This window comes from Ursus maritimus, unplaced genomic scaffold, assembly GCF_017311325.1.
Source record: "Ursus maritimus isolate PB19 unplaced genomic scaffold, ASM1731132v1 scaffold_1, whole genome shotgun sequence".
Classification (NCBI taxonomy): domain Eukaryota; kingdom Metazoa; phylum Chordata; class Mammalia; order Carnivora; family Ursidae; genus Ursus; species Ursus maritimus.
In genome coordinates this window covers 5,189,277-5,217,081 of record NW_024423343.1, presented here as the reverse complement: position 1 = coordinate 5,217,081, position 27,805 = coordinate 5,189,277, and the positions used below count along the sequence as shown (strand labels likewise).

Sequence of the window (27,805 nt, the reverse complement as noted above, 5' to 3'; positions counted from 1 at the left end):
CATTGCTCTGATCTGGACATTGAGTTTATCCGTATCTTGCACGTACTGTTACCTGGTCATGGATCGGAGCCTCTCAGATGACCACCCCTGTACGTTTGAGTATGTTTCCCCGTATATTGTATTACAGACACGTAAGAGTCATTCTGCAGGAGAGTTAGAGATTTCTTTTGCCATTAGGCTTTCGCTTCTTCAGTTAACATATTCATGTTTTATTTTTTTGCTTTAAGTGAAATTACGGTAATGGCAGGAAGCCGTACAGTCCCTGTGTCTTTAATCAATGTCAAGTTCACAGGCGGCTTTCTGAATGATATTTTCTCTCCGTGTAACCTTGTAAGATCCAATTCTGAGACACTGAATTTCTGGTTCCTTCTCTTTCTTACTGGCTGTTCCATTCTTTGCAGATATGGACGCAGGTAACTATACGTTTTCTTCATGGCAGCGCTTGTCTTGTTTGAAGAGAGAGGACAGGCTCAACTTCGCACTGTAGTGTTCCCTCCCTCCTTGTTCTGTGTGCCATCGATTCTGTTTCATTTTATCCTTTTATTTAAGTTACACATTTCACCCTGTTTTGTCCCTTAGATGTGTTCTTAGCAGTAGTCCTGAGTAGCTTCTCATGCTCCCTGTAACACCTGTTCTAGTATTTAACTCTCGTCCTGGAGACTGTGTAACCATTCAGGAGGGTACGGAAGGCTGGCGTTTTGGGGCTCTGCCATCATTCTGCAGAGTTCTGGAGCCCTGTCATCAAAGCCTCGTGGTGGTCACCTCAGGGGAAGGCCGTTTTTTCGTTATCCACGTGGAGATGAGGGCATAGGGAGATCAGACATGGAGGCTCCTAGCTGGGAATCGAAGAGAAGCCGCCGCAGCTGTCCAACGGAGAGTATACACACATGCTAGGAAAGGCACGATCTGGAGATGGGCGGGGGGAGAGAATGTTCCGGGTCTTTCTGGCTGCTTCCGTGCGGCTGTGCTGGTGTTGCGTTTGTTCCTTGGTGTCTAAGTGTGGATTGTAGCCGTAGTCGTTTTAATTCCACCGACGGAGTCGGAGCTTTTCTCTTGGGTTTTCTGGGTCTTTGTTGGGGTAGGCGTTGATGACACGACATGCTGAGGGCCGGGCTCGCCTGGCCTCACGTGATCAGCTCTTCGAGTGAATCTGCCCGCACCCTCCTTCCACGCTCTGATTCCGTTCTGGGGTCGCCGGTGACAGGGTCTGGGCCCCTGGTTTTGCTGCCAGTGCTCCGGCTTCTCCCATGTTCAGTTCAGTGCGGAAGCCCCTGCATCACAGACGCCGATCCCTTCCCTACGTAGTGCTGTTTTGTTGTTACCGTGGCTTTTTGCTCTTTTCCCATGTGCTATTTTTGTTCTATTCCATCACATTCGGGGCTGTGGTTTCTCTGCAAGGGGCCCTTATATTTTGATGAGCCTGAAGGCATTTTTCTCTAATGTTCATACTTCAGGTAAAAATTATACACAGAGGGGTGACTTAAACTGTGATCTCTGATGAACCCCCTTCTTTGATTAACACATTTTACTCTACTGAAATTTCATGGCATTGCCTACAGTTTTAAAAATACACTATTTTAAGGGGTAGAAGCATGCGCCTGTACACCAGAGGACATCCCTCTCCTCGTCTACAAAGTCTCATCCCCTGCAGTGGGGCCTGTGCCCAGGGTGTCCTGGATCAGGGGAAAGACACTTCACTGTCTTTTCTCTCGACTTCCAGGGACTCAGCCCGCCCACCTGTCCTCTCACGTGTAACTCAGGTCAAGGGTGGGGCCCCCAGGTGCCCGAGTGGACGTACATCAAGGCGTGCGGCTGCAGAAAGAACTGTGGGTGGGTGCTGCCATGTGCCTGGAAACCCCTTAACTCCCCTGAATCTTTATTTCCCAGGGGCTGTCCACTTGTGCCTTCCTGGAACCAGGCAGGTGGCTGCGTCCTTGCCTCGGGAAGCTGGGGAACTGACTCCCACTTCCTGTCCCCTGGCCTGGGCGAGTCTCGTAAAAGCAGGAGAATCAGGTTGTTTCTGAAAGGACGTGAATGAGGAAAGCCTCGATTTCTCACTGTCTGGCCACAGTGGAGTTCTTTCTGGAACTAGAATTCTACCAGGAAGCCTGCAGCTGGAAAGTGATCTCGGTTGTTGTCGAATGTGTTAACATCAACCAGTAACGTGTGCTGACTTGATTGAGAACCTTTCCGTTCTGAATGTTCTGGAGTCGGAATGTCCCAAATCATTGCCAAGGTTTGTGGAGCGCATCGGAGCCATGGAGTCCGCTCCACGCACGCGGACGGCAGGTGAAGCCGGTCATAGCTCAGCCCACCTGTGACTACTCGCAGAGACAGAGGGGGCAGCGAGCTGATGACAGGCATCTCCAGTGCCACCCTGGGGGGAGGGCACGTCCAGTGAGCTGTGGGACCTCTCCACCTCTGACTTGTTCTCTTTTCCTCCTACAATTGCTGGAGAGACCGGCTGCCCCCGGCCGCACGTGGCAGTGACTTGAGGCGCTAGCTTGCTGCTGCAAGTGCCGGTGAGACCGGCCAGTGCATACGGCTCGCTGCAGCTCTCCTGCCCACACAGGTTGTTCCTCGATTTCCTTAACGTGTGAATGTCCCTTAGCGCCACTCACCCGCTGCGGGATCTTCGCATTGCTGGCCGTTTACGGTGGGGAGGGCTTTCTGTTTCCAGAAGAGTTCTCTCTCTGTTGGAAACTGGTGTGGGACGACCCGGACTTTTGCCGGAATGTACTTTTCATCAGATGGATTGTGGCTGGGTCTCCGAGGAGAACAGCTGTTGTGTTTGAACTGGGTGATAAATTCTCATGGATTTTCTTGTAGCAAAGAGAGTTGACAAACACGATTTCAGTAATTTTTAGAGATGCGGTTTAAATCAGGGATGGATTTAAATATTATGTATGTTTTTTAATGAGTAAACTAGCAATGCAAAAGTGGGTAACTCAGCGGGGAGCCAGTGATTCCATCAAAGTCATCCAAGGAGTGACATTTTCATGCAGGCAAATATCCGTTCGGTCGCATGTGTGCATGTGTATCTGAGTCCTAGGGCCGTCATAACAAATACCACAGACTGTGTGGCTTCAGTCCCCAGAACCTTACTGTCCCTGCGCTATGGACCCGAACTCTGAGATGACGGTGTTGACGGGGTTCGTTCTTCCTGGCTCCAAGCACGGGTCTGTTCCCAGCCTCAGTCCTCACGCAGTGTTTTCCGGTGGCCTTGTTTCCATGTCTGGATCGCCCTCTTCTGGGCATGGCAGTCACTGGGCTTAGGGTCCACCCTGCCCTCGTCTAACCTCATCTTTGTCACATCTGCAAAGACCCTGTTTCCAGAAGAGGTCACGTCACGTGTATTAGGGGCTAGGACTCGAACATCTCTGTTACGGGAGGGAATCCCCCCACCAGCGACCCTGCGTGTGTTACGCACACGTGGTGTTTAAGCAGAAACTGCGCTTATCACGGTTGACGTTGTCCTGCTCCCCGTGGGGGCGGGAGGAGTCATGAGCTGCCCCCGCTGTCCCGGGAGGTGCTCCCTGCTGGTGTCCTGGGACTTCACAGAGAGGAGAGGAGCTTGCCTGTGACCGTCACACCTCTAATGGGGATTTCACAGCTGTCACTCACTCTCAGTAACGATACGCAGTGAAAATGACTCCTTTGCGATCAGTGCCCTGTTAATGGCACTAATTAGAATTGTGAATGGTGTTTTGGGCGTGTGATCTGAGCGTCCGCCTCATGTGCGTGCTTAATATTCACTGAGCGCCGCGCCTTCCCCACCACAGACCCCGTGGGACTGCCGCCCGGGTTTTCACTCTCTCCCCTCAAAATTAAGAAAAAGAGAAAGGAAAGGAAACTTAGCTGTCCAGTGTCCGTGGGAACTTGGCAGACACCTGCCCTGAGCTGCTGAACCCCTGGCGGACTGGGAGGTTGTGGCTTATGGTGTCCTCGAGAGACGTTAAGCTGTAGAATGGAGTCACTGCTCTGAGACCTTGTCTCTGTGACATCCCCACGTTACTCCTCTTGTCTCTCATGCCGTGGGCCCTGCTCAGCGGTGCAGACAGCTCGTGCAGGAGGGTGTGGAGCCCGGAGAAGCTCACACCGAGAAGCCGCCTTGTCGGTGGTACAGGGGAAGGGCCCACGGGTTCTCCAAGACGAGACTCAGCTGTCCTGTGGATTGAGTGGAAGATGCTAAGGTCGGTAGAGACAAGCTTAAGAATGTCCACCAACCCTCCCTCCTGTGATTGTACAATTAACTGCTCTTAGCTCATTTTTCAAGCCACTGTGGGAACTAAACGGGGTGAAGGTGTCAGGGTGCCCCGTTCCTGGCTGTCGCTGTCCCATGTGGGTGGAGAGCTCTGTGGTCACTGCTCCTGGCAGAAGCCAGGGCCTGCTGACCGTAAGGTCCCAGCAAGCAGGCTGTCCCTCCCCTATTCCTGCCCTCAGCACTCTGCCTGCAACTGTTTCCCAGCAGATGTGTCTGTCTCGGGCGGGAGATGGGAGATACGTTCTCAGGAGCACATGGATCTGAAATTTTTTTTAATGAATGTTTACTTAGTTGCTTAGAAACAAACCATGTGGTAAACACTTAGCCATATTTTCTGGGACACATGAAATGCATTTAAGCTGTCAGTCCCTAAAACCCTTTCCAAATCAAATAAACTTAAAAAAAATTTTGTCAGCTACCACTGCTCAACAGATGTTAGGGCTTATTTCTAAACACGTCCTCTTGTGCTGTTTAAAGTCCCAATGAAAAAAATCTGTAAACTCTAATAAAAGTTGAGTAGTTTCGAAATCCAGCCATTTAATGTTTTAACATAATTTTGCCGTGTTACTTGTAACCAAGTGATTATGAGTACATGATAATTTTTTAATGAGGATTATCTGTAAACCTTGAGATTATGAGCAGCTTGCTGGTAGGTTGGTTTAATAGATCAGGCACAAGTCAGGTCTTCTTCACATTCTTGAATCATTTCGAACCCGCCTCTGGGTTCATTGGCTCTTGCTTTCTTCCACCTGCTCTTAACTCTGTCCTCTCACACGTAAGCCATGTTGAGGGCCAGGTGATGTTGTCCAGAATAAGTGAGGGACCCTGAAATTACCCCTAAAGCTAGAAAGAAACAATAAAAGAGAAGCACATTCTACTTGTTTTGAACAAGAAAAAGAAAGCTAAGGCTGTAAAATAAGAATGAGAAGGTCGTCATGTTTTTGGCATTGACAAAGCTGGCAGGACAAAATGTGTTTTCGAGTTGGTCGTTTGGAACTCAGAACACATCTTCCCATGTTGTTATAATTAAGTCAACAAGAAACCAAGGGCGTCCTGAGAGCGGGTACCTTCCAGAGAGGAGAAGAGCCTTCTGTTTAGAGAACTCTAATTCAAGGCAGCGACTTACACCTGGCTGAAGGAGAGTCTGAGCACTCAGAAGAGGGCCTGCTGGCTTCTGCCGGGAAGAGCTCCAGCTTCCCCTGCGGCCCACAAATGCTCACTTAGGCCATGTGACACAGAGACCCCAAATAGCACGGTGCATGCTGTTGACACAGCTGTAGCTTTCCCAAGACCTCTCAGGACATCACACATTGCTACAAAACCATTTCTTTACTAGGAAGAGGAGGTGAGGGTCCAGGAAGTTTCATCTTCGCAATTATAGATCATTTTTTACTAGGGAAATCTTAATACTGAAGGTGGTTTTTAGAGCTTTAAATGCATGAGCTCTGTATTGCAAGTGAAAAAGTAGTCATTGGATCCCTCAACGCTGAACCCCATCCAGGTGAAAGCACCCTGGTCCATTGCTACATCCGTCCCTGTCTCTGGCCTTGATTCTGTCATCTTGCTGGCAGCTGGCTCCTGTCCCAGGCAGTCTGAATGGTAGCAGAGCCATCCACCACTGGCCCAGGCAGCGGCCTGCTCTGATCTGGAAAACACAGGGTGCGTGTTAATTGTGTCAGCCTAGACCACCTTCAAGGAGCTTACGTAGAAGAGCAGGGATTTATTAACTCGTGTACTGGGAGCAGCTAAGGGGACGGATTTCGCTCTAGAAAGACCCTGTTGATCCACGTAAGCTCATGAGGAACGGTCTGTCCCACTTCTTGCCCTGGTGGGCTTCGTGCTCAGCTAGGTCTCTCCACTTGGTGGCAGGCATTTCATTGGTGGCCTCATGACCGTGTGGTCCTTAGTGTTCCCAGGAGCTGGGGAGGAGACTTGGCTGTGTCTCTCACTCGCTGCAGCAGCAGATCAGACACCCCTCTGGTTGCCTGGCTGGAGTCTCGCGCCGTTCTGTATCGTCCCCAGTGGGGCTTGTAATGCAGAGCTCGTCCCTGGCTCGCAGATCTGCTGTCTGGCTTTGTGCTCTGAAGGCCTGCCCTGGCAGCGCCCGGGCACTGTTTGAACTCACCCCTGTGCACCACTACCAGGTCTCTCTGGCTTCTACCGTCCCACTTTGACTGTGGACCTTGGGCTCTTCAGGCATGTTTTCCTTCTTGATTTTCAGGGGCTGCAACCTTTGGAATGTCGTGCATTTATTTGGATCTTAAAGTATCAGCTCACAGGGCTGTTTTTCTGCATCCCCCTCCCCACTGTTGTCTTAACTCACCACCCCTCATCCCCCTCAGTCTGTTTTACTGGTCCTGGGAAGTGGGAGAGATCAGACACTTGTAACCATGCCTTCGCTAAGGCGATCTGACCACTGGGGTTGAGAGGTTTTCTGTGGAAGGTAGCACAGAAAGGGAGAAATACGGAGCTGAGGCCAGCCTTGGGGTGAGAGAGGAGAGGGTGAGGGGCACGCCACGTCTGGTGCGGGGGAGGAAGGCTCAGGTAAGGAGAAGCTCCCTGTGTGGCTGCGGGGTCAGGGTGGAGAGACTGACATTCCAGAGGAGGCTGGGTGTTAAGTTGACTGGATAAAGCTCACGCTTCAGTGATGACTGATGAGAGATGGAGCGGTGGACATTGAAGAAAATGTTACATCCCACGAGACCATGCTTGCTTGACCTCAGCACTCCAAGTGCAAGCTCCCCTTTGGGGTCATGGCCAGCTCCAAGGACCAGGACATGGTGATGAGGGAGGTAAAAGTTTGCAGCAGTGAAATAGGCCAAGTGCCAAAACTGTGGGAGAATCTATGGTAAAATGAAAGGGCCCTTGCACATCCTTCCAGGTCATGTGACCCTGCAGGAGTCCCTGCCTCCAGCCTGAGGGCAGAGGTCATGTGACCCTGCAGGAGGCCGGTGCCTCCGGCCTGAGGGCGGGGTGTCCGCAGGAACCAGCCACACGCGGTGGGAAGGATCGTTCTGATCGTGTGTGTGCAGAGCTACCAGTGATCCTCTACAGGTGACAGTTCCATCTGGTTCACATGGATTCGCTGATGGCTGACCCAGGCCAGAAGTGGAAACCAGAGTCCACTTCAGTGTCGTGTTTTGTGCATCCTGGGCGGCTTCCTGGAGGACGCGTGTTGGGAGACTCTGAGGCAGGATTTAGTCCAGGCAGAATACAAAGTGTCCTGAGCAGGTGGTGGCTGCCGTGGGCCCGGAAGCAGCTTGTGTTCTGTTCACGCGGCCCCAAGGAGCAGCGTGTGTGGCTGGCGTTTGTTACCCTTTCCGAGCCCCATTTTTTTAAAGCTTTTTTGCTTATTTTGAAAAGTAACATCACAGACAAAAGAAGCAAACAGCACTTGCTGTTTGAGGGCCACTTGACTGGTGGACGGTGTGGAGAGAGCGGAGGAGGGGGGCTTGGCTCACAGACCGTCTCGCAGCGTGTTCTTGCCTCTGCACTCCATGGGGTGGGGAGCGGGTTCAGGCTGAACGAAGAGGGGCGATTTGGCGCCCGGACAAGCATGGGGGAACATGTGGAAGAACCGTCTGAACCCAGGTGCCCGGTAACCGCATAGCCTGGCAGGGGGTCAAGCCCGCTGCTCTGTGCGTCTTCCCTTACAGCCCAGGGAAGAAAGAGGCCCTCAGGGGGCAGGGATGGGGGGATGGCTAATGTAGATGTGTTCTGAAGGGAGTCGGGGGTCCGGCCTCTGACAGGCCCTTACAGGAGCTGGCTTTGGAGAGGAATGTGGGAATGGGGGAGGAGTCCTCAGACAACCTTTGGGGGTTGGAACAGATTCACATCCCGATGGAAGGAACTGCGGGAACCCGTTGACCTCTGAGCCCTCCGCAGCCCTGTCGGGTGCTGGCTGCTCCTTAGTTCTGAGAAACACCGGCCGCAGGGTGTGTTTGTGCTGTCCCGGCCCTGTGCCCTGGCGTGCTCTCCAGCTTGGGCAGACGCCTCCTGTGCACCAGGGACTGGTGCAAGCTGATCTTGTTCCAGAACGTTCCAGATGCAAGAGCTTCCTGGGCCTTGTGCAGGGTCAGGTTCAGCTGGAGAGGCAGTGACACTGACACACACACACACACACACACACACACACACACACACACCGTGAGGACGCCCCAGTGCTTTGCAGGCTCAGGGCTGTCCAGTTCACACTCCGCGCTGGCCTCAGGCATTCTCGCCAACCAAGGCTCCCTCTAGGATGGGGACACAGGCTTGGAGACAAATCCTGGATTCCTTCCATTAAAGCAAATACACTGTTTCCATTGGGCTGGAACAGTTAGAGCGAGTCTCCAGAGAGAAGGTGGAAAATACCCATCTGAGCAGTCATGTGCCGGCATCGGCATGAGAAATGTCACAGGGGAGACTGGCTCTAGCAGCGTCACCCTGCTTGGGCTCTGACTGCCCATGAGCTGAAGAGTCACTGCACTTTTAAACGTTTGTAAAAATAAATAAACCAACAAACAGAAACCCAGCAGAAAAGAAGAATACGGCCCACAGTGCCTAAACTTTATTTTCTGGCCCTTTACTGACCATTTGCAGACCCCTACCCTACAGTGTGTGGAAATGACAGCTCAGTACAATGTATAGGATTTCTTGTTTTCTCTGTAGGGTTGAATCTAACAGTGTGAGCAGCCTTTTTTAATTTCTTGACGTGGATACCTGATTGATATTCAGGGTGTAGTGAGTGAGCCGTTATTTTATTGTTATTATTATTTTTAATGAGAGAGTGAGTGAGAGCGAGTTGGGGCTGAGAAGTAGACAGAGAGGAAGAGAGAATCTCAAGCAGGCTCCACGCTTAGCATGGAGCCCCACGTGGGGCTCGAGCCCATGACCCGGGATCGTGACCTAGGCTAAAATCAAGAGTTGGACACGTAACCTGACCGAGCCACCCAGGTGCTCCGTGAGTGAGGAATTCTGAAAACCGTTACTTTTCCATATTTAATTCTAGGATTGTGTATTTAAAAACAGTTCATGCACAGATTATTTTTTTAACGGAAAGGTATTTTCACATGGATAGCACTAGTTGAGAACAATAAATCCGAGGGACTAAGAGACCGTTTGCCAGCGTGCTAGTACCTGAATAACCCAGCCTCCAGCTACTGTTCGGTGCGTGCCGATGCGCTCCCGCTCACGTTCTGACCCTCTGGCCTCCAGCAACCGTGTCAGGCCACAGGTAGTGTCACTGATCAAGGAAGCCTTGTTAAAATATTCTCGGTGAGGGCCCTGATTTGCAAAGCTCTTTGTAAGTTTACCTTTTTTGATGCTTAAAATAAATGTGCAGAATATTAAAAATAAAACATCCAGAAATGTATTTTCCCCCAAAGAAACAAATGTCAAAGACTAAATATATTTCATTAAGTTCACCAGGCAAGCTATTTCAGGGGCGGCAGTAGACGCTGGAATGTTCAAGTGCAACCACAGTGGTAGGCATTGGAACATTTTCAATAAACAGTTTACTAATTTGGTTATAAATCAGATTTTACTGAGCAGGGGCCATCACTGTGTATGACTGTTTCCTCTAGAATGCAGATTCAGGACTGCCCCCCCACCCCATCCACTCAGTGGGTTCTGGGGGCAGGGTCTGCACCTGCTCATGGTGCCCAGCACCCCCACCCCCAATCCAACTCCAGGCCTGGCTCTTCTTGTCCGCTTCCTGTCCTGCCTGCTGCCCTTGAAAACGAGCTGCCTTAGGGCACCGCTTCTGCCTCGTTCCCTCTGTTTCCCGCACCAGCACTGTGCTTGCTGACCACATGAGTGGTGGTTCAGAAGACCACGATGGGGTGGATCTGAGTGGATCCCCGTTGCTGAATTGGCAGGAAGCGCTTGGGAAAGGCTCACACATAGCAACACTCTTGCCTGCTTCTAGGAAGAACCGGATAGTATCAGTGGCGTGCAAATCAGATACGTTCTATCCCTTTGCTCTGGAAGCCTGGCTGGAGATTAGGAACACAGCTTGGGTTTAGGTAGGTATGGAGAGGCTGTTAGCAGAGACATGGAGAATCTTCTGCGCGGAGCAGTTTAGGACGCACTGTCGAAGACTTGCTGTTTCATACGCTGTTTTGACTTGTTGTTCTCCTGGATTTTCCGGAACGTGTGGAATTAGGACCGAGTATTAGGCAAAGCCTTGGTTTTCATGTGGGAACGGGAGCACTGTCTTTTGCTGTCTGGTTGCGTCCTCCTGGGTGTGCTCCCGTGTCACCGCATTTGCAGTCGGAGACTCTCCCTCTAAATGTGAGTTTGCATTTGGAAATCGCAAAGTCGTCGTTGTAACATAGCAATTACTAGCTCATTTCTGTGAGGCGCTTGTGACATTTAAGGACCCGACAGGGAGCTGACGGGGACTAGCTCCTGCCCTCTCACCTTGGCCGCTTGAGTCAGGTGCTGTGATTACCTGAGTTTTCACGAGGAAATGAAGGCACCAGGAGGCACGGGCACCATTCGAGGTTTGGGCCCAGGGTTGACCTTGGTGGGCGGTACTGCATCTCTTCCCCTTCACTGCTGCCTGGAAGCACTACCACCCAGCATCGCAACTTGATCATCAGCTGGGCTCCGGGCGCTTGGAAGGGCCTTGGGCCACCATGCGTACTGAGTGCTGGGCTCTGCCATCCACTACAGGGGGCTTGACCCCGGAGCAGCCGCCGAGTTACTGGGGAAAATACTGAGTTCTGTGGAGGAGTGTTAAGTGAGCTTTGAGCTTTGGGTTCTAGCTTCCAAAACAGCGTTGCAGGGAAATCCCAGGTGTGTGGGACCAGGGCAGACCGAGTAGATCTGGGGGCCGGGGGAGGCCTTGGCTCATGATCCATGGTGGGTCCCACTGCGAGTGGCCTGGGTGGTCAGCATTTCACCTGCAGCATGAGGTGAGGCCAGGCAGGTAGGAAGCTGTTCGCCCACAGAGCTGTCTTTCCAGATGGGGTTGCCCTTATTTCAGGTGGAGCCCTGGCCACCTCTGGGCTCTATGGCCTCCGTGCCTGCCTGCCTTCTGGAATTGATGATGGCGCAGAGCATATGCTCCTCTTTGCAGTAGCTGAGCTTCTGTGGCTCTGATTACAGACGACTTTTGGGGGGATAATAGTATTTAACAGCAATTTTAGATAGTGTTTTTTGGGGGGTGGGGGAAACTCATAAAACGTAATGAGAGTGATATTGGGTCTGTCAGTGGATGTTGAAAATTGGAGATTGGTCTGGATAAACCAACCTACACACCTGCCCAGAGTTGCTGTGTTTATTTTAGTCTTAGAAAGAGGTGATTTGGCGGAGAGAACTTTCAATAGGTTTTGTGTATTAAACTGCTGGTTTGCATATTCCTCAAAGCTCTTGGAAGCTCAGATGTGAAGAAATCCTAACTGTTGAGCAACAAACCACTTCCTCAAACGTTCGTTTTCCACCTTCTGTTTGAGCGGTAGTCCTCCGGGCAGGCCTCTGGGGCACTGCGGTGCTCCGCGGGAGGTGCTCCTGAGGGGCCGCAGCGAAGCTCTTCTTGGAAGCACAGAATAGGGCCTGAGGCTCTCGGGTTCCAGTGCTGTGTCCGCCTTTCCGTCCAGCTGGTTTCGGTTTTGTTGGCTTGATGTCAAGAAAACGTGAGCTGCATGAGTGACACTTAAAAAAAAAAAAGTATCAACCGGTTTGCTATTTCAAGGTATCCTTCCACTAAATGGACACACAAGTATCGAAGTAAAAGGAGTGGCTGGACTTTTTTAACTCCCGTGTTGACTTAAAGAAAGGAGCTGTTCTCCTTCCGTGGAATTGTTCAGTTAGGGGCCCCCTAAGTCATGGTGAGCACTAAACACACCATGACGTACCCCCGAGTCAGCTAGTGAACTAATCATTATTGCTCCCTGACTGACATCCACAGAAAGCTGTCCCCACACACGTGCCTGGCTTGTCGGTCGTGACAACGTGGGACACACCCCGTAGCAAGGTGCTTGTCTGGATAGATTCCTGGTGCAGACACTTGCAGGACACGGGTTTTAAAAGGCCAGGTTCAAAGCCGCCACTCTGCTAACATGCCAGAAGGTGGGTTTCTGCATTTACGTAGGAGTTTACCCAGCACAGCCAACTCCACACGCTCTCGGTCTCCTTCACTGCATCACATGCTTGGTTCCTTGTTAACTACGATTCACTTCCAAAACCACTTACCCATAGTTAAAAGGCTTACATCAACCATGTTTAAAAGCCTGCAGCCTTGCTGGAGAAGTTCTTTTGAGGAGCTTCGAAACGCTGCTGCTTGATAAGAACCCCACCTTTGCTGGCAGGCGCAGTTTCCACCAGTGCCTCTGTTTTCTCTTCTTGATAGTGATGTTGAGAGTCCGTGTCACTGTTTCCTGGAACATCGTGAGGTCTTTTGATCTGCAGATGCAGATCTCTGCATTTCTGGAAAATTCCTTTGTATTCCATCTCTCAAGACTCTTGTCGTTTTTGGGGGGACCTTGTTGTCAGCGACCCCGTGTACACTTTTGTCAGGTTGGTCTGTCGTCCTGTCCGCTAACTTCTGCCTCAGGGGCTTATCTCCTCCTCATCTCACCAGCTGTTTATTTCAAGCCATCCCTCTGTGTCTGACTCTCAGCTTGGAGCACTGTCTCTTCTGTTCCTGGTTTTTCAAATTTTACTCATTTGTTCCAACATGTCGCTCTGGTTCTCCTTTCTAGAGGTTTCCACTTCATCTCCTATTTGAGATTCTCATCCCTGGCATTCTTGTTGTTTGGAAAGCCTGTTCTTAAATTGCATTAGAGAGGGAGGCGATTGTAAGGGATTTCCTTCTGCTTTTTGAGTTTTGTTTTCTTCTCCGTTGGCTCCTGTGTTTTGCATGCTCCCTTCCTGTCTCCCTTCTTGCTTCCTCCCGAAGCATCGGTGCATGGCCTGCATACCATTTCCTCATACTGGTGCTGTCCTGGCTGTGCTCTGGGGCCCCGCAGGGTCAGCCACTGATACTGGCTGGGGCCACCGAGAAGCCTCCTCTCGCCCGTCCCAAGTCAGGTACGGGGTGTGGAGAGCCCCCTGCCATCTGGTTTCCCGTGGTAGGTGATAACCCAGGTCTTGAGTGTCCTGGAGCAGAGGGCTGGACCGCTCTGCTCGCATTGCTGTTCTGCAGACCTCAGTCACGCATGCAGATCCCCCACAGGCAAGCGCTTGGGCCGCGGGACTGGAGGCTGGATGTTATTTTCCTGGAGAATTACAGTATAAATGCATCATCATGCCCTACCCATCCCTCTCCTCCACCCTCTGAGGGAACCACCCCCAAACCACAGGGATCTGCTCTTTGTCACAGGCTGGGGCTCTGCTTTTCCTGTGAATTTACGAATGTCCAAGTATGGGGTTCCCTTTATTTATGGGGCAGGGGATGGAATACATAGTGTCATTCCCCAGGCTCCCCACCCCTGCATTCTGGCATTCTCTTTGCCGCCAGAGGGTTGAGGATAAGGCTGTGCTGCCTCTACCATTTTTCCCTCTGCCCTCTGGGGGCTGTTGTTAACCCCCGGAGTGCGATTCAGGGCCCTGCCCAGTCCTTGAGTCTTCTTTTTCTCTAAGGCCCACTGTTTTTGAGGTTTCAGTCTGCGGAGCTTCACCCCTTTTCTCAGTGTATGATGAATTTTCTTCCTCCTGCTGTTTACTTTCCCCCCTTTGTTTTATTAGGAATAAAGGAAAGGAAATTCAATTACAGTGAAGTTCAAATCTGCCATCTTAACCTGGAACTTTGACTTCTCTCCCGATCTTCCTTTGTTATTTTACTTAGATCTGGGTGAAGTGAACTCATTAGAGACCACGGCCTGCCCAAGGAAGTAACATGTTGAACCCTCATCTTACCCGAGTCATAACCCCGAGTGCTTCACCCATGGAAGCACTTAGCGGTCACCGCACATTAATCTGCACTGCTGGTACATTTTTATAGTTGTTACTGTTTTGTTTTGTTTTTTTTTAAACAATGTAAGTTTAAAAAAAAATTGGCAGAGGAAATGAAATTTGACTCCATTAAATTTTGTAAACTAATACATTACTGATGAGACTTTTTTCGCAGTGAAAAAATAATACGTGGTCCAAAATTCCTTTTAAATGTCACAATACAAAACTTCTCCAAAACCTCCTTATTAATAAGTTACTGACTTCGGTATTTTCGTCAAACTTAAAAGGGCAAAATTCAAAAGTTTTTGGCACATTCATGAGTAATTTTTTTATATTCTCTTAGGGAGAAATAAATTCATAGTCTTTTTCAATGTATCCCTCTCATTCCACTTGTCTTACATAATTAGGGAACAATAACATTTACAGATACTCTGTTTTATCTTGGGGCTATATGGAGAACATTTTAGGCAAATGTCAGAAAGGTCTCCATGGCCAAGAATGTGTGCGCTGGGAGCGTAGGAGACCCAGTCCCTGATGTGTGTCCTCGCCTGAGCCACGACTCGTGATCGCTGACCGGTCGCAAGGCCAGCTTGCCCCCACGTGAGCACCGGGGACCAGCCACAGCTCCGTCAGACACTAGGATGATGCCCTGCCCTTCCTTATGGGAAAGGGAAATGACATGCTGTGAAATGCAAACTGAAACTCAAAAATAATTTTCATCCTTTGCCAAAGCATGAAAAAGTAAAGATGAAAATCCACAGTTAAAAAAAAGGTGGGGGGGACAACGTGATAAGTAGGTTTCTTTTTGGTGATGATTTCGGAGTTGTGAGCAGAGCAAGAAGAGGCCGGCCCCCTGTGTTCTTGATCGGCCCTGTGGGTGCTGGGAACTTCCACGAAGGCTGTGAGGCTCATCTGTGGACAGGGTGGTGTGGCGTGGACCTTGTCCCAACAGAGTCCCTCATGGAAGAGAGGGGGCAGGGATCCGTGGGCCATCTGGGTTTGGGTCTCCTTCCTGCAGCATGCTGGCGTGGGGGTCTCAGCGCCTGACCTTCCTTTCCTCCCCAGGAGATGGGGGTGTTGGTAACGATATTCGCCTCACCAGGTGTCGTGAGTAATGGCGGAGAGCATGTGGGAAGAAAAGCGCTTTGTGGACTCTCGAGTGTTCTGGGTCTCTGTTATTAGTGTCACTTTCTCTTGCTCAGAGAACTGTTAACCATACATTAATAGCTTTCATTCCAATTAGCCAAAATGATAGAAACAGAAATGTCAAACATCTGTTGCAGTATTCACTCCCAAGAAAGCTTTTTTTAATAGGAAAATTTAGTTTGCTTTTTCTTCCCCCTTCAACAGAATGACCGTGCATTTGAGCACTTACCCCTCTGCGGACCGCTCTCCGCGGCAGATCGACCCCACCGACTGTGTGCTGAATATTAGAAGGAACCCAGTTGTTTTACTTACTCCAGCATCCCAAATTTAAAGCTGGTTCCCAGGAATGAGACCAGGACTCAGGATAGTAACCTCGAAACTTTTAGAGTGTTTCATTACAGTTGGATGGTAAGAGATGTCCTCAAGTCTTCCTGAAAGATGGAGACCAGAATTGTGTTGTTCATGACCCCTACACGTCAGCATCCCTATTCTCGGTAGGCGAGTCCAGGTCCGCCTCTCCTCCATTTTGGGGAGAAATGAAGACCTTGGCTCACTTCAGAATGCAAGCTCAAGGGCACACAAAGGTCAACATGGAAGTTTCCTGGGAAGCCTGAAAACTTGCTTTTGGGTGAACCAGAAATTGCACGTGACGTTGAGTTCAGGCAAGCAGGGCAGCCTGTCTGTCTGCTGCATGCCGAGTGTGGTGCTGTGTCCCTCTGCTGGCCCCACCACGTCTTGGGAAGCAATCGACATAAGGAAAGAGGGACATCCGTTTTCCATTCCCACAGGCATGGCATCCCAGGTTCGGGGCCCTGGTGCTGGGGTCGAGCTGGTGGGTTGGCACATCCCCGCCTGCCACGCCCACTGCACACCTGTACACAGATGTGCTGGGCCAGCCCATGTTGACGGTTTCCAAGATGAGGTCAGGTTTGGGGACACTTTCTAAAAGTAAAATCATCCCAGAAGTAATTTAATATTATGTAATACTATCTGGCAGAGAAGGTTGAACCATTCATGTCACAAATGTATAGTATCGGCCACGGGGAAGGCTGGGCGTCGTGTGCTGGGGAGCACAAAGTTGGGTAGAAGAGACCTGCAGGAAAATAATTGGAAATTGGATTATAAAATAGGCATCAAAAAACCCTTCATGAAAAGTGCAGCTGCATGTAGAGTTTGGTGGTGACCTCTTAAATTTAAGGTAGGCAAAGATGTAATGCTTGGGATGGGACGGAGTGTTTGCATTGAAGTAACAAGAGCCGTGGCCCCTGCTGAGGCCAGACCAGCTCTGTGCATCACAAGCTTTCCTCCTGAGGCTCTCATTTTTGTGTTTCTAAACTGTAGAAAACGAGTTCTTAAAGTCTTATTTTATGGACGTGCCAGACGACATTTCTCCAGTGCCCGGCGACCATGTTCCCGTGAGCCTGCTGGCGGGCAATAGGAGTTTATTTATATGTAACTTTTATTAATCACGTTCTTCTCACTTTCTGGGTGCTTCAGCACCTGGCTGAATTTTATCTAATTATTAAATCTGTGGTCTCATGGCAACTGCATAGGAATATTTAATTCTTTTTCCGATGTATGTATAGTACCAGAAAAATCTCGTAAGCCAGTTATAGGTGTCTAATATTTGTAATTGTAAGATGTTGAAAAGACATGCTAATTATATACCTTGAGGGGAAACATAAAGTGATTTTAGAATTGGGAGGGGCCTTTAGAGATGGAAGAAAGGATCGCCCCTCCTTTTAGAGGTGCTGTAAATTAGGTCTGGAGTCCTTTGCTGGTTACAAAGCCTGAGATTGGAGAGGAACAAAGAGAGGTCATTGCAAACCTTCTTGACTTGAATACTGTGATTGAAGCATCTGGAAACATAAGTTGCAAACAAGATTCCACAAACACACTTTAAAGGAAGAAAACGAAAGAATGGATGTGAAATTCATCCAAGAGTGCTGTGGGTAGGACATGCGAGGAGGAGGTGCTCAGCTCCATGCCTTTCTATTCCTGGCGAGCTGGGTGCCGATGCCTGCTCCCCGAGTAGGGAAGAGTCAGGGAGGGGTGCTGGTAGTTTGGGAACGGGGGTGGTCCCAGGGACAGGCTCCGCTGCTCGCCCCCTGCTTGGAGGCCACCTGGACTGGTGAGGAGTCAGGTGTGTGTGGCCAGTGTGCCCAGGGCAGGCCTCTGTGTGCCCTCAGATACTGGCGCAGCAGGCAGCTGCCAGGGGTGCAGGGCCAGCGGGGGGTGGGGGGAGGCAGGGTCCCAGGATGTCGAGGAGCGTTGGTCAGGGTCGGAACTGCGGCGTTGTGCGGATCCCGCAGATTGTGGAGTGCTGTGGGGGTGGGCGTGCAGCAGAGGGCGCGCGTGAGGCAGGCAGGAAACTCCTACAGGAACCTCGCCGAGAAGCGGGGATGATTTCAACAAATACAGACAGCTGGGATGGAGAGAATAAAGGGGGTTTTGAAATTTTCTAGGGATAAGCTAGGTGGAGAGAGAGAGCGTGTGAGTGTGAGTGCATGTGAGCTCGCGGTAGGTGAAGGCGGAGCGTGAGGACAGACGGTACCAGAGCTTGTATTAGTTTGCTTAGGCTGCTGTAATAAAGGGCCACCGGCCGGGGGCGCTCCAAACAGCGCAGATTGAGTCTCCCACCGTTCTGGAGGCCGGAAGTCCGCGGTCTCGGCCTCCACAGGGTTGTTTCCCCTTGAGCCTGTGAGGGAGGATCTGCTCCAGGCCTGTCTCTGGGCTTCTCGTGGTTTGGGCGCGTCTCTGGTGCTTCTTGGCTTATAAAGCTCCTGCATGCGTCTCCACTAGAGTTTCCCTTGTCTAGGACTCTAGTCACGGGATAAGGAGCCCATCCTACCCTAGTATGAGCTCATCCTAACTAAGCACATCTGCAATGAATTTATTTGCAAATAAGATCCTACTCCGATGTATTGAGCATTAGGACCTCAGCAAATGAATTTGGGGTGGGGCGACACAGTTCCATCCATAACAGAGATAATGGTGGGACACTGCCTGAAGTTAATCTTACTCTTTTAGGACGTGATAATTAGCAACTTCATGGATTGAAGAAAGCTTAATGATAACTGGGGTTTTTTAAATACCTGCTGGAACAGCAAGGCTCCCACACCTTCTTGAAGGCCCCAGAGCTCAGCCCTTTCCTCAGCTTCTCCTGAGCGCAGGCAGGACTGTGTTGCTGAAAGGACATTTGCCAAGTTGCTGCCCAGACCAGTCCCTGCCACCGGAGGGCCCAGCCTATGTGACATGTGAGCTGCCTTGAAATCCCTTCTCTCGGAGCACAGTATTTTCCTGTGATGTGACAGCTTGAAATTCTGCATGGGCTCCGCTCTCGGCAGACTTGATCTGAAGTGCTCTGCTCCCCCGGGCTTTCTCTGTAGTGGCTGCTGCCCTCATTCAGGCGCTGAGATCGGCCCACCGGGAATCGGAGGGAAGATTTGTGAGCGTGTACACAAATTCCCGCCGCTTTTCCCTTGTCCCCCTCAGTGTGACCCGTCAGATCGCTGCGAACAAGATGTGAAGGAAAAGGATTTTCCCAAAGTAAAGAATAGGTTTCCCACCTGACATTGTTTTTTCACGAAAGGTTGGATTCGATTCATTCTCGCCAAGAGATAGCAGATTTCCAGCATCTCTTTTTTTAAAGGTTTTAAAAAAATACAGAAATGATACTGATTACTGTTGCAACTTATGTAAATTTTTTCTATTGTAAATAGGTTTATTAAATGTTAATTAAGTGTATCTTTTATAAAAGCAAGTGGTAACTCTTGCAGAAATTTTGAATGACGCTAGTAATCCTTGCCAGGGGCGCTGCCCTTCGGGTGGCGTGGAGACACCAAGGCAGAGAGAGGTGAATAAGGAAGGCGAAGTCCCTGTGGTGGCGTGTGGTGGCCCTGGGATCCGCACAGAGAGCTGGCTGGGCGTCGGCGTCTTGTGGCTGCGTCACACCAGGGGTGTGGGGGCTCCCCTGGTGCCTGAGGTTTCCTAGCTCATTTTAGAATCACGGCAGCCCAGTTGGGAGAGGATGTTGTACTTTTCTACCTCCACAGAGTCTGTGATTCGGGGCCCATGAGTCATCTGCCAGTCTTCCTGCAAGTGCAGGGGTGGGCCTGGCTTGTCTGGATCCAGTGAGCAAACACGCCCGTCACCTTCCCCCATGTGGCCGTTCCCTGCTCTGCCCGCGGTCTTCGGTGGAGGCTGTGCAGGGGAGCAGAATGAGCATTTATCTGTTTTGTTTGAATGCTGGGAAGTTGTCTTCAGTTTTTGTCATTGAGCAGACTGAACACCAAGTAGAGCAGGTGTGTTTTGCGGGCCCAGGAAGGGGAGGAGAGAGGAGTGTGCATCTGTGTGTGCGTGCTTCTGCGCCTGTGCAGACGTGGGCCCGCTTTGAAAGGTTCGTCCCTGGCCGGCCCGCTGCAGTGCATGTAGCGGCCGCCCATCGGAGCCGTGGGGGTGGCCCCGGGAGGCAGAGGGTGCACCCGCAGCCTCTGGGGCGGGCAGGGACGCTCTGCCAGTGAGGTTCTCCAGGGCGCGGTCGTCCGGGGTTTAGACGGTGTTTCTGGAAAGCATCCGTGCCATGGACGGAGAATGAGAGCGGGCGTTGATGCATTCCTCTCTCGGAAACAGTTCAGAACCCTGGTGAGGGTTAGCTGGAGTGGACTCAGAGCCCGGAATCTCGAGAGTGCTTTGTCTTTGGAGATGGCAGAGGGACCCAGAAGTGGGCGTTCCTCCCATGTCTGGGAGAGGTCTGGCAGTGTGGCCCGGGGCGCGGCGAGGAGATGCACAGGACCGTTGCGTGTCCCTCCCCAGCTGGGCGTGCGTGGGGCCGAGATGAAGAGGGCCAGCCCCCTTCCCACAAATGTGCACACACACGCACGCACACGCACACACGCAGGCACACACGGCGCCCGGGCAGGGTCCCTGGTGGTCTCTGGCTAACACAGCGCGCTCTCTAACCCCCTCGCCAGCCGGCTGCCCGCTCTGTCTCGGCCTGTGCGGAGACGCCATCGTAGTTCTGTCTAACACGTGTGTGGTAGTTGAGCATTTTCCCGTGCTGTGCCCCGTGAATACGGAAACACCATTCCCATGATGTTCTGTGTTTTCCTTTCAAAAACTGGGTTTCTCTTGAGGAGAATACAGGTTCTCAGCCCTTGAATTGATCAAAATGTGGTAGACTAGGCACCTGTTCAACAAGAGAATGATAATTTCAGTGCTCTCGGTTTCTGAACTCTGCATCAACGTGTTCCCAGTGAGAGAGAATTCCTGAATTCGTTAAAATTCTTCCCTTCTCAGCCACGGGTGACCCTGGCATTGCCTGGGAAGCTGTGTACTCTAACCAGAAGTGAACACGGGTCCTTAAAGACAAATGCTTAAATCTGAGTTCAGTACTTCCTTTAAAATCCAGTGGTTGCTGGTCCTAATTACTGAGAGTTGCCTCCAGGGCGACAGCCTAGGGTGTATTTTTCCACAAGCGAAGCCCACGTCTGTTTGCCCTCCTCACACCCTGTCTTTCCTGTGTAACAAGATGTTTTGTGTGTGGCAGGTGGCAGATTCAAGAAGGAGATTGTCGTTGATGGACAGAGCTACCTGCTGCTGATTAGAGATGAAGGGGGCCCCCCAGAGGCGCAGGTGAGTACTACAAGCAAAAAAGGGTAAGCAGCCTTTCGCCTTTGCTTCCTTGTTAAGGTTCTGGGTCATCAGGCGGCCCTAGAATCAGGTCTGTGCAAGGACGGTGACTAGAGGCCCACGAACATGTTTTCTCTCATAAGCTAATTCTGCTGCTCCTTCAGACAAAATCCGAGAGGGAAGTTAGGTCTCCGTGGCTGGTTTTCACTTTGTATTTTTAAGATGGATTTGTCACCTCCGTTGATGTGACAACTGGAAATGTCCGTAGCCCTCGCCGGTTCCCTGTAAGCGGTTTGTTACCTGGAGCAGCAGGATGATTCAGACAGTTGCTGGTCTGAAGTCTGGAAATCCCATGGGGGCTGCCATGCTGCTCGCCGGGCTTCTCGGTTGAGTCAGCCCTACTGAAAGCCAGTGTGCGCACAGTGTGGTTTCCTTGGAAGCTCCCCGAAGGCCGGGCATCCTGGAAATAAAAGAGCTTGGGTGTGGAAAACCTTTCTTTGGTTTACTTAACGTCCAGTTTATCATTTTACTTATGTAATAATTTACTAGTGAAGTGTGTATTATGAGCCGCACCCAGTCAGCAGTGGGTGAACGCCTGCCCTGTGTGGGTCCACTCGTGTCATCCTCCAGACGCCCCTGGGCAGGATGCTCTTCGGAGTCCCGTCGTCACGGAGGACACTGATGCCATGACGTCTTGCCCAGGGTTGCATGTGGTGGAGGGGCGCAGACCCAGGTGCTCCACCTGCCGATGGGACCAACCTGGGGATGGAATCAGGAGCCCCCGGAGATCTCTGTCTTGGCCTCTGGCCGTGAGAACATGTTTACTCAGTTCACTGAGGACCAATCAGTCCTTTATTCTAGCTGTACTTCGTTGAGGAGCCTTACTTAGCCCAGAAGCATACCCTGGTTAAAGATTTCTGCTGGGAGGGGGATATCAGCCTCCAGCCTTTCAAAATTATGGACAGGATTTTGTACAAAATTAGGCAGGGCATGCTTGAATATTCAAGGGGGAGAAAACCCTGTTTTCCAGGTGCCCTTCTCAGGCATGTGGAAGCCTGATCTTTGTTTTCATTGTTCCAGAATATTTCATGTAACTCACCCTAAGATAATGGCTTCACGAATGAGATTGTAAGACTCTTTTGTGATGACTAGTGTCCTCTTAGGTTTGTGTAAAAACTGCCGATTAACTGGTTTTTTTGCGTGTGGCAGTAGGTGGGAGCAGCCATTGGGGTGAGTAGGGTTGTTTACTGAGGCTCGCCACGTGCTGGTGCAGCCAGAACACTCCCGTGGGACAGTGCGGTGTGGCTTGCTTTTCCTCTGCATGGGGGTTCACACAGGCTCGCTCTGGTCCCGGGGACCAGGAGCGCTCTCCGGGTGCCCGTGCACGTGGGGAAGCTTCACTGCACTCTCGGAAGAGAAAGGGAAAACGGACCTCGAGATAGAGAAAGGGGAAAGGAGATGCCCCTGTCTGCCTGGGTCTTGGGCTGTTTGCAGGGGCATCAGGCCTGTCCCAGGATTCATTCTTAACAAGATCTTGATCTCATTTAATTCTGTTATCATTTGGACTTCGTGTTTATTTAAATTTTATCACGTAAAATTTTCACTTATAACTGAATACACTTTTCCGTCATATGTGAAGTCATAGCTTAACCCACAGAAAATTCCCCCAAATGTACCAGAGCTGATGCCTAGGCTGATAAACTTATCTAGGGACTGTGGCTTCTTAAAGAGAGTAAATAGGATTTTTTTTTTTCATTTTCACGTGGAAAGAGGAGGGTCTTTGGTGACAGACTGACCCGCTCTCAACTCTGCTGTTGGAACCACGTGTGACTCTGGGAGGCTGCTGGGCTTCCAGGGCCTCCCGCTCACTAGGCTCCAACCTTACAAACGGTTATAAGTATTGAATGAGATAGTACTTGCCCCAAAGTAGATGTGATGGAGGGTTCACCTGGATGCAGGTAAAACAAGATTAAAATGGCAAGAGTCAGGTTGTTGTGGGTTTTTAATGTTTTTCCCTGAGTTTTGCTCATTTTGCTAATTGGCTTTGTGTATTTCTCTAACCATAAATAATCATATCCTCAGAGGGGGCTTTAAGAATTCACTGGCAGGGGTGCCTGGCTGGCTGACTTGGTGGAACACACAACTCTTGATCTCGGGGTTCTGAGTTCGAGCCCACGTTGGGTGTAGAGATTACTTAAAAAAAAAAAAAAAAAAAAAGAATTCATTGGCAGCTGATCTTTCCAGTATAAAGTGCTCTTATGAAAAGGAGCGGGCCACAGCCTGGGTGCAGGATTTCTGAGAGACCGCGGGACCCCAGAGGAGGAGGCCCCCCCCATCTCAGAGGGGTCCAGCCAGGCCCTGGGGGTACTTACTGTGGAAGGGTGTTAGTGCGAAACAGAAACCTCCAGGGTCACTGTCAGCGCCTGTCTTCCGATTTTCGGAGGCTCTTCTTCGAGGCTGGGTTTGCCTTGTGTTTGTAGGACTGTGGCTGGCCGGCTCGGGACAGAGGTAGACAGTCCCACGGGAAGCACGTGCAGGCTGCTGCGTTCCTAGGAGACCGGGGTGGCCTGGGTGGGAAGGGGTTGAAGGTCCCGTTGCAGGTGTGTTACGAGGAGGATGTTAGTGATGCCGCGGCCATATGTTACAGCCGAAGTCAGGCATCCGTCGGACTTGGCCTGAGCGAGAGCTCTGCTGGCCACGCGTCCTGTGCTCACAAGGACGCCGTGCCCAGCCTTCCTCTCCGACAGCCTTGTCACTCACTCCTTCTCTTCACCCTCTTTTCTCCCTAGTTTGCCATGTGGGTGGATGCTGTGATATTTGTCTTCAGCTTAGAGGATGAGCTAAGCTTCCAGACCGTTTACCACTACTACAGTCGGATGGCCAACTATCGGAACACGAGCGAGATCCCTCTGGTTCTGGTGGGGACCCAGGGTGAGTGCCGTCTGCGTGGAGCTTGGGTGTGAAGGACCCCAGCAGTTGAGCAGTAAGTGGACTCGGCTCATAGTTTTGGCATGGAGGAATTTGAAAACGGTATAAAGAAGAAATAATTTCCCCCTGAAGGCTTTTTCCAGTGAGAATCCAGGAAACAGAAATTGTCCCATTTCCTGATTTGATTCTATGGAGAAATCAGTCGGTCTGCATCCTCAGAAGAAAGCCCTCCCCAGGCGCTCTTGAGAAAACAAAATGTATTTTCTTTTTCTGTAGTAGGATCTCTTAATTTTTTCTGTTATGTCAAATAATTTATAAGCAATTTAAAAGGTGGCTGATTTTAACTTTCGGTACATGATTTCTTACACGCAGCAGTTTTGTTTTACTTCGCTCTGTTCGTCATGTGTTATGCTCTGTGTTGTATTTTTCATCTAGCGGGTACCTCAGAGTCTGGAATCATCCTGTATGAGTGCAAAGTGACATCCCTGAAGTGTCCTTGTTCTCGATCAGATTCCCTAATGTCCTGGTGTCCACCGTCTGGGTCTTCAGTAGGGCCATGTAGAATGTTTTTAAAAACCAGATGCAGGTTAACTTTAAAACTGCTTGTCAGCAGTATGGCTGACTTAAAAATAATCATGTCAAGGAAAGCTGGGTCATGTCTTCATTTTGTTGTTGTCGTTCATATGCTGTATTTAGTTCCTTTAGAACGTCCACATCTGGACTGCCTTTCCGTGCCCTGATGTGAGGCTCTTCTAAACGAGAGACTGGCTGTGCTGAAGACGTAGAAACGGCTAGCTGTGTACTGTGTCTAGTGTGTGGAAAGTGAGCTCAGGCAGAGAACCAGCTGCCCTGCCACGGATCTGTGTGGATAAGCCACAGCATGGGGCGGGTGTGTGTCTTGTGAGAACAGAAGTAGCATGGAATTAACTGAAAGCATTCGTGTGCAGGTATAAATGTTGGAGTCGGGTTCTGGTCGGGAGCACCTCCCCCCCCACCCCCCCTTTTAGCGAGCATGTAATGGCCAGTGGTGTCAGAACAGAAGCCTGGGAAAGGCAGGTGGATTCCACCTGCAACTGGATGGGAAAGAGGTTCTTTATGCCCAGAGCGCCCTCTAGTGGCTGCCGGGAAACAAGGCACGCCAGTACAAAGTGCTTGGTTCTTGTTCTAATACACGGAACTGGCATATTTGAGTTGGCATCCTGAAAATTCTAAGTAATGTTTTATGGTGGGTGGCAGGATCTACAGCAGACCTGCCTAGAGCTGCCCTGCAGCTGGAGCGAGTCCTTTCTAGCAAGCACCTCTCCCTGCGGGCCAGCCCAGGGCATTTCTGAGCAAAGTCAGAGACTGAAAGAGGGCATCCCCTCGCCCGCTGTCTGAGTTCAGGGCTTTGTATTTCAGACTCAGAACGCCTTTTTTCTGTGCACTCACTATGATAGGGCACAAGGACTTCTGTCTAGGCCAGAAGGCTCTATGTGATCCATTTGGTGTCTTCTTGCACAGCGTAGTTTTGGTGGTAGAGCGTGGAGTGTCTGGTCCCGGGTGCTGGAGCCACACAGCCCCAGCATCAGAGCGTCCTGGATGTGTGACCTGGACTGCCACCCCCCAGGGCTCCGGCCGGGGCTCCGTGGAGGCACTCCCATAAGGCACTTGACACACCCTTGGCACATAAATGTGATGTAAACAGTTGCTGCTGTTACTGTTGTTATATCTCGACAGACAGTTTTATTGAGGTCCTGGTTGGGGTGTCAGAAGCATGCCTCTCTGTTCCCTTCCTTGGACATAAGTGTGGCTGTCCGTGTCCCACCACAGCTAAAGGAAGGCAGAGCCGTGCCTTCCCCCAGGATGGCCCATGTGTTTGTAGAGGAGGCCTGTGGAAGGCTCCATACAGACTCTGGGGAAGCCCTGGTGTGGTCCCCGAGTGGAAGCACCTACCCCTTTTTATTCCTGCTGATCTTCTAAGCATTTGTCTGGAAAGGCCACAGGCGAGTGAGCTCCTGCGCCAGCGAAGCTGGGTGGAAGATGGGTGCTGGCAGTCTTCTCACGTTCTTCTGTGGGACTTTGTTCATACTTCAGCATAGCCTCGTTCCAAATGAACAGGACGTGAGTGTTATCAGTTAGAGACGTTCCTTACCTGAGGGGTCCTCTTAACCCTTAATCGGACCTCTCATTTCCACAGAAGCCCCAGTGGCAAGAGGGTGGAGTGAGCGTGGGCTTCTGGAAGGTTCCACTCCTAGGCTTCTGGAAGGTTCCACTTCTAGTTACTTGTTCAATGCTTGCAGACTTGCTTTATGTGAAGCCTGCATGTGTGTTGTGCTTTTGCATGGGCTTTGTGGGATACTGGAGGTAAAAGGTGGGTCAGGTTACAGATGAGGGACTCTGAGCTTTCCTCCCAAGTGTTAGGGGTCGGTGGCTTCGAGGCAGGAGTTTCTGGAATGGGAAAGACGAACAAGTTAAGCTCATTCTTTAAGGATGCCCAGCATGTGGTGCGGCCTCATCCAAGGGTGGGAGGAGCGTCTCTTCGAGAGTGTGTGTTCTCTCCGGGTGTAGTCAGGGAGCTGTGCAAGGCTCCGTAAGTGGACAGGACACTTCTGAATGACCTATTATGTAATGTTCGTTAAGCTGGTTCTGTTTTAAGGCTTGCAGATGACATCGATTTGAGGGGGGGCACAAGCTGTGAACAGGTACAGAGTTACAGGTGGGATGAGAGAGCAGGCGGTGTAGCCCTGCCTGACGCGTGGTGCAGGTGCAACACGGCCACAGAGGGGACGTATCGCTGTACCTGGGAAGTCGAGATGGGACAGCGCTGTGGGTGGGCCTCCGCTGAGGAAGGGGGCTGTGGGACTGTCGGGGACCTCAGGTCAGGGATAAGCTGGATTGATGCTATGGTGTGTGTTTTCCACATTACACCAGAGTATTGAAAAATGACAGATTTCAACCTTCTACCGTTTTCTTGAAAGCTGTTTGCACCTTTAAAAAATACTTCTTTTCCTTAAGTGTTGTGAAATCCAAGTCAAATTTGTTAGTCTGAAAGACAAGACAGGACAAGATGCTCTTTGAAGAAATCCCTATAAGGGACCTTGCCAGGGAATGTTCTAGAACATCTTTTGAGGTGGCACAGGCCATTGTCAGAGAAAGAGGCCTGAATCGGAGTTAGTCTTGATTTCTCTACGGGAAACTGTCAAGTCAGGCCTATTGCATGAGCTAAAAATAAAACAGGAAGCAAGAGAAAGGGGGGAAAATGAAAAAACTATTCCCTCAAGATGCTGCTTTTTTATAGTTAGAAAATTAAATGTCTCATGTACTTCCTGAACCCAAAAATAAACACAATTTAGAAGGTTGTTGCTCTCTTGTGTGGCTTCTCTTGTGCTGCTGCTCTTCCTTTGACTGGTGGAGAAAACCCTGTTGGTGGATTTTTATTTCAAGAGCAGTTGGCATTTTCCATGGTACAGGACCCTCAAGCCCACGGAGAAAACTTCCCAGGAGAAAGAGTCCCTGAAAAGTGCCTGTTGTCTCAGCCTCGCTCCTAACGTCTTGGCCTTTGTCTGTTGGTGTGTGCCAGGCACGAGAGCGCAGGGTGGGATGGGATAGAGGCATCGTGGACACTGAGCTTAAAGAACACTGGTTTTTCTTTGTTTAGGGACCTAATGGCAAGTACCGCACATCTCTTTTGCTGCTCAAACGTCCCCATCTGTACACAGATCCTGTGGGAAGTGGGTGCGTCCAGGACTGGGCTCTAGTAAGACCTAAGCGGTTTGCACCCCGGTACCTAGGGCCCTCCACCGCCCCCCTCACTTCCGCTCCTGCCTCAGTCTCCTGGACTACACTGGGTGCTTGGCTGCCCTCTGCCCCAGGTAGAGGCTGGTTGGCCTTTACCTCCTTCCTGCGGGTGGGGCTGCCCTGCGAATCCACACTGAGCACACTGACCATTGAACGTCCTTCCCTGCCTGACGTGGCTCT

At 50.8% G+C, this 27,805-nt stretch overlaps 1 protein-coding gene across 6 annotated transcripts in view; it reads left to right on the top strand.

Moving 5' to 3' along the window:
- AGAP1 (ArfGAP with GTPase domain, ankyrin repeat and PH domain 1) overlaps positions 1 to 27,805 on the top strand; it is a 530,765-nt gene that overhangs the window by 191,918 nt on the left and 311,042 nt on the right. For all 6 annotated transcript variants that reach the window (XM_040638726.1, XM_040638724.1, XM_040638725.1 and 3 more), the window contains exons 4-5: positions 20,838 to 20,923; positions 23,710 to 23,851. In XM_040638726.1, coding sequence (XP_040494660.1) covers positions 20,838 to 20,923; positions 23,710 to 23,851 — 228 coding nt within the window. The remainder of the gene's footprint in view (positions 1 to 20,837; positions 20,924 to 23,709; positions 23,852 to 27,805) is intronic.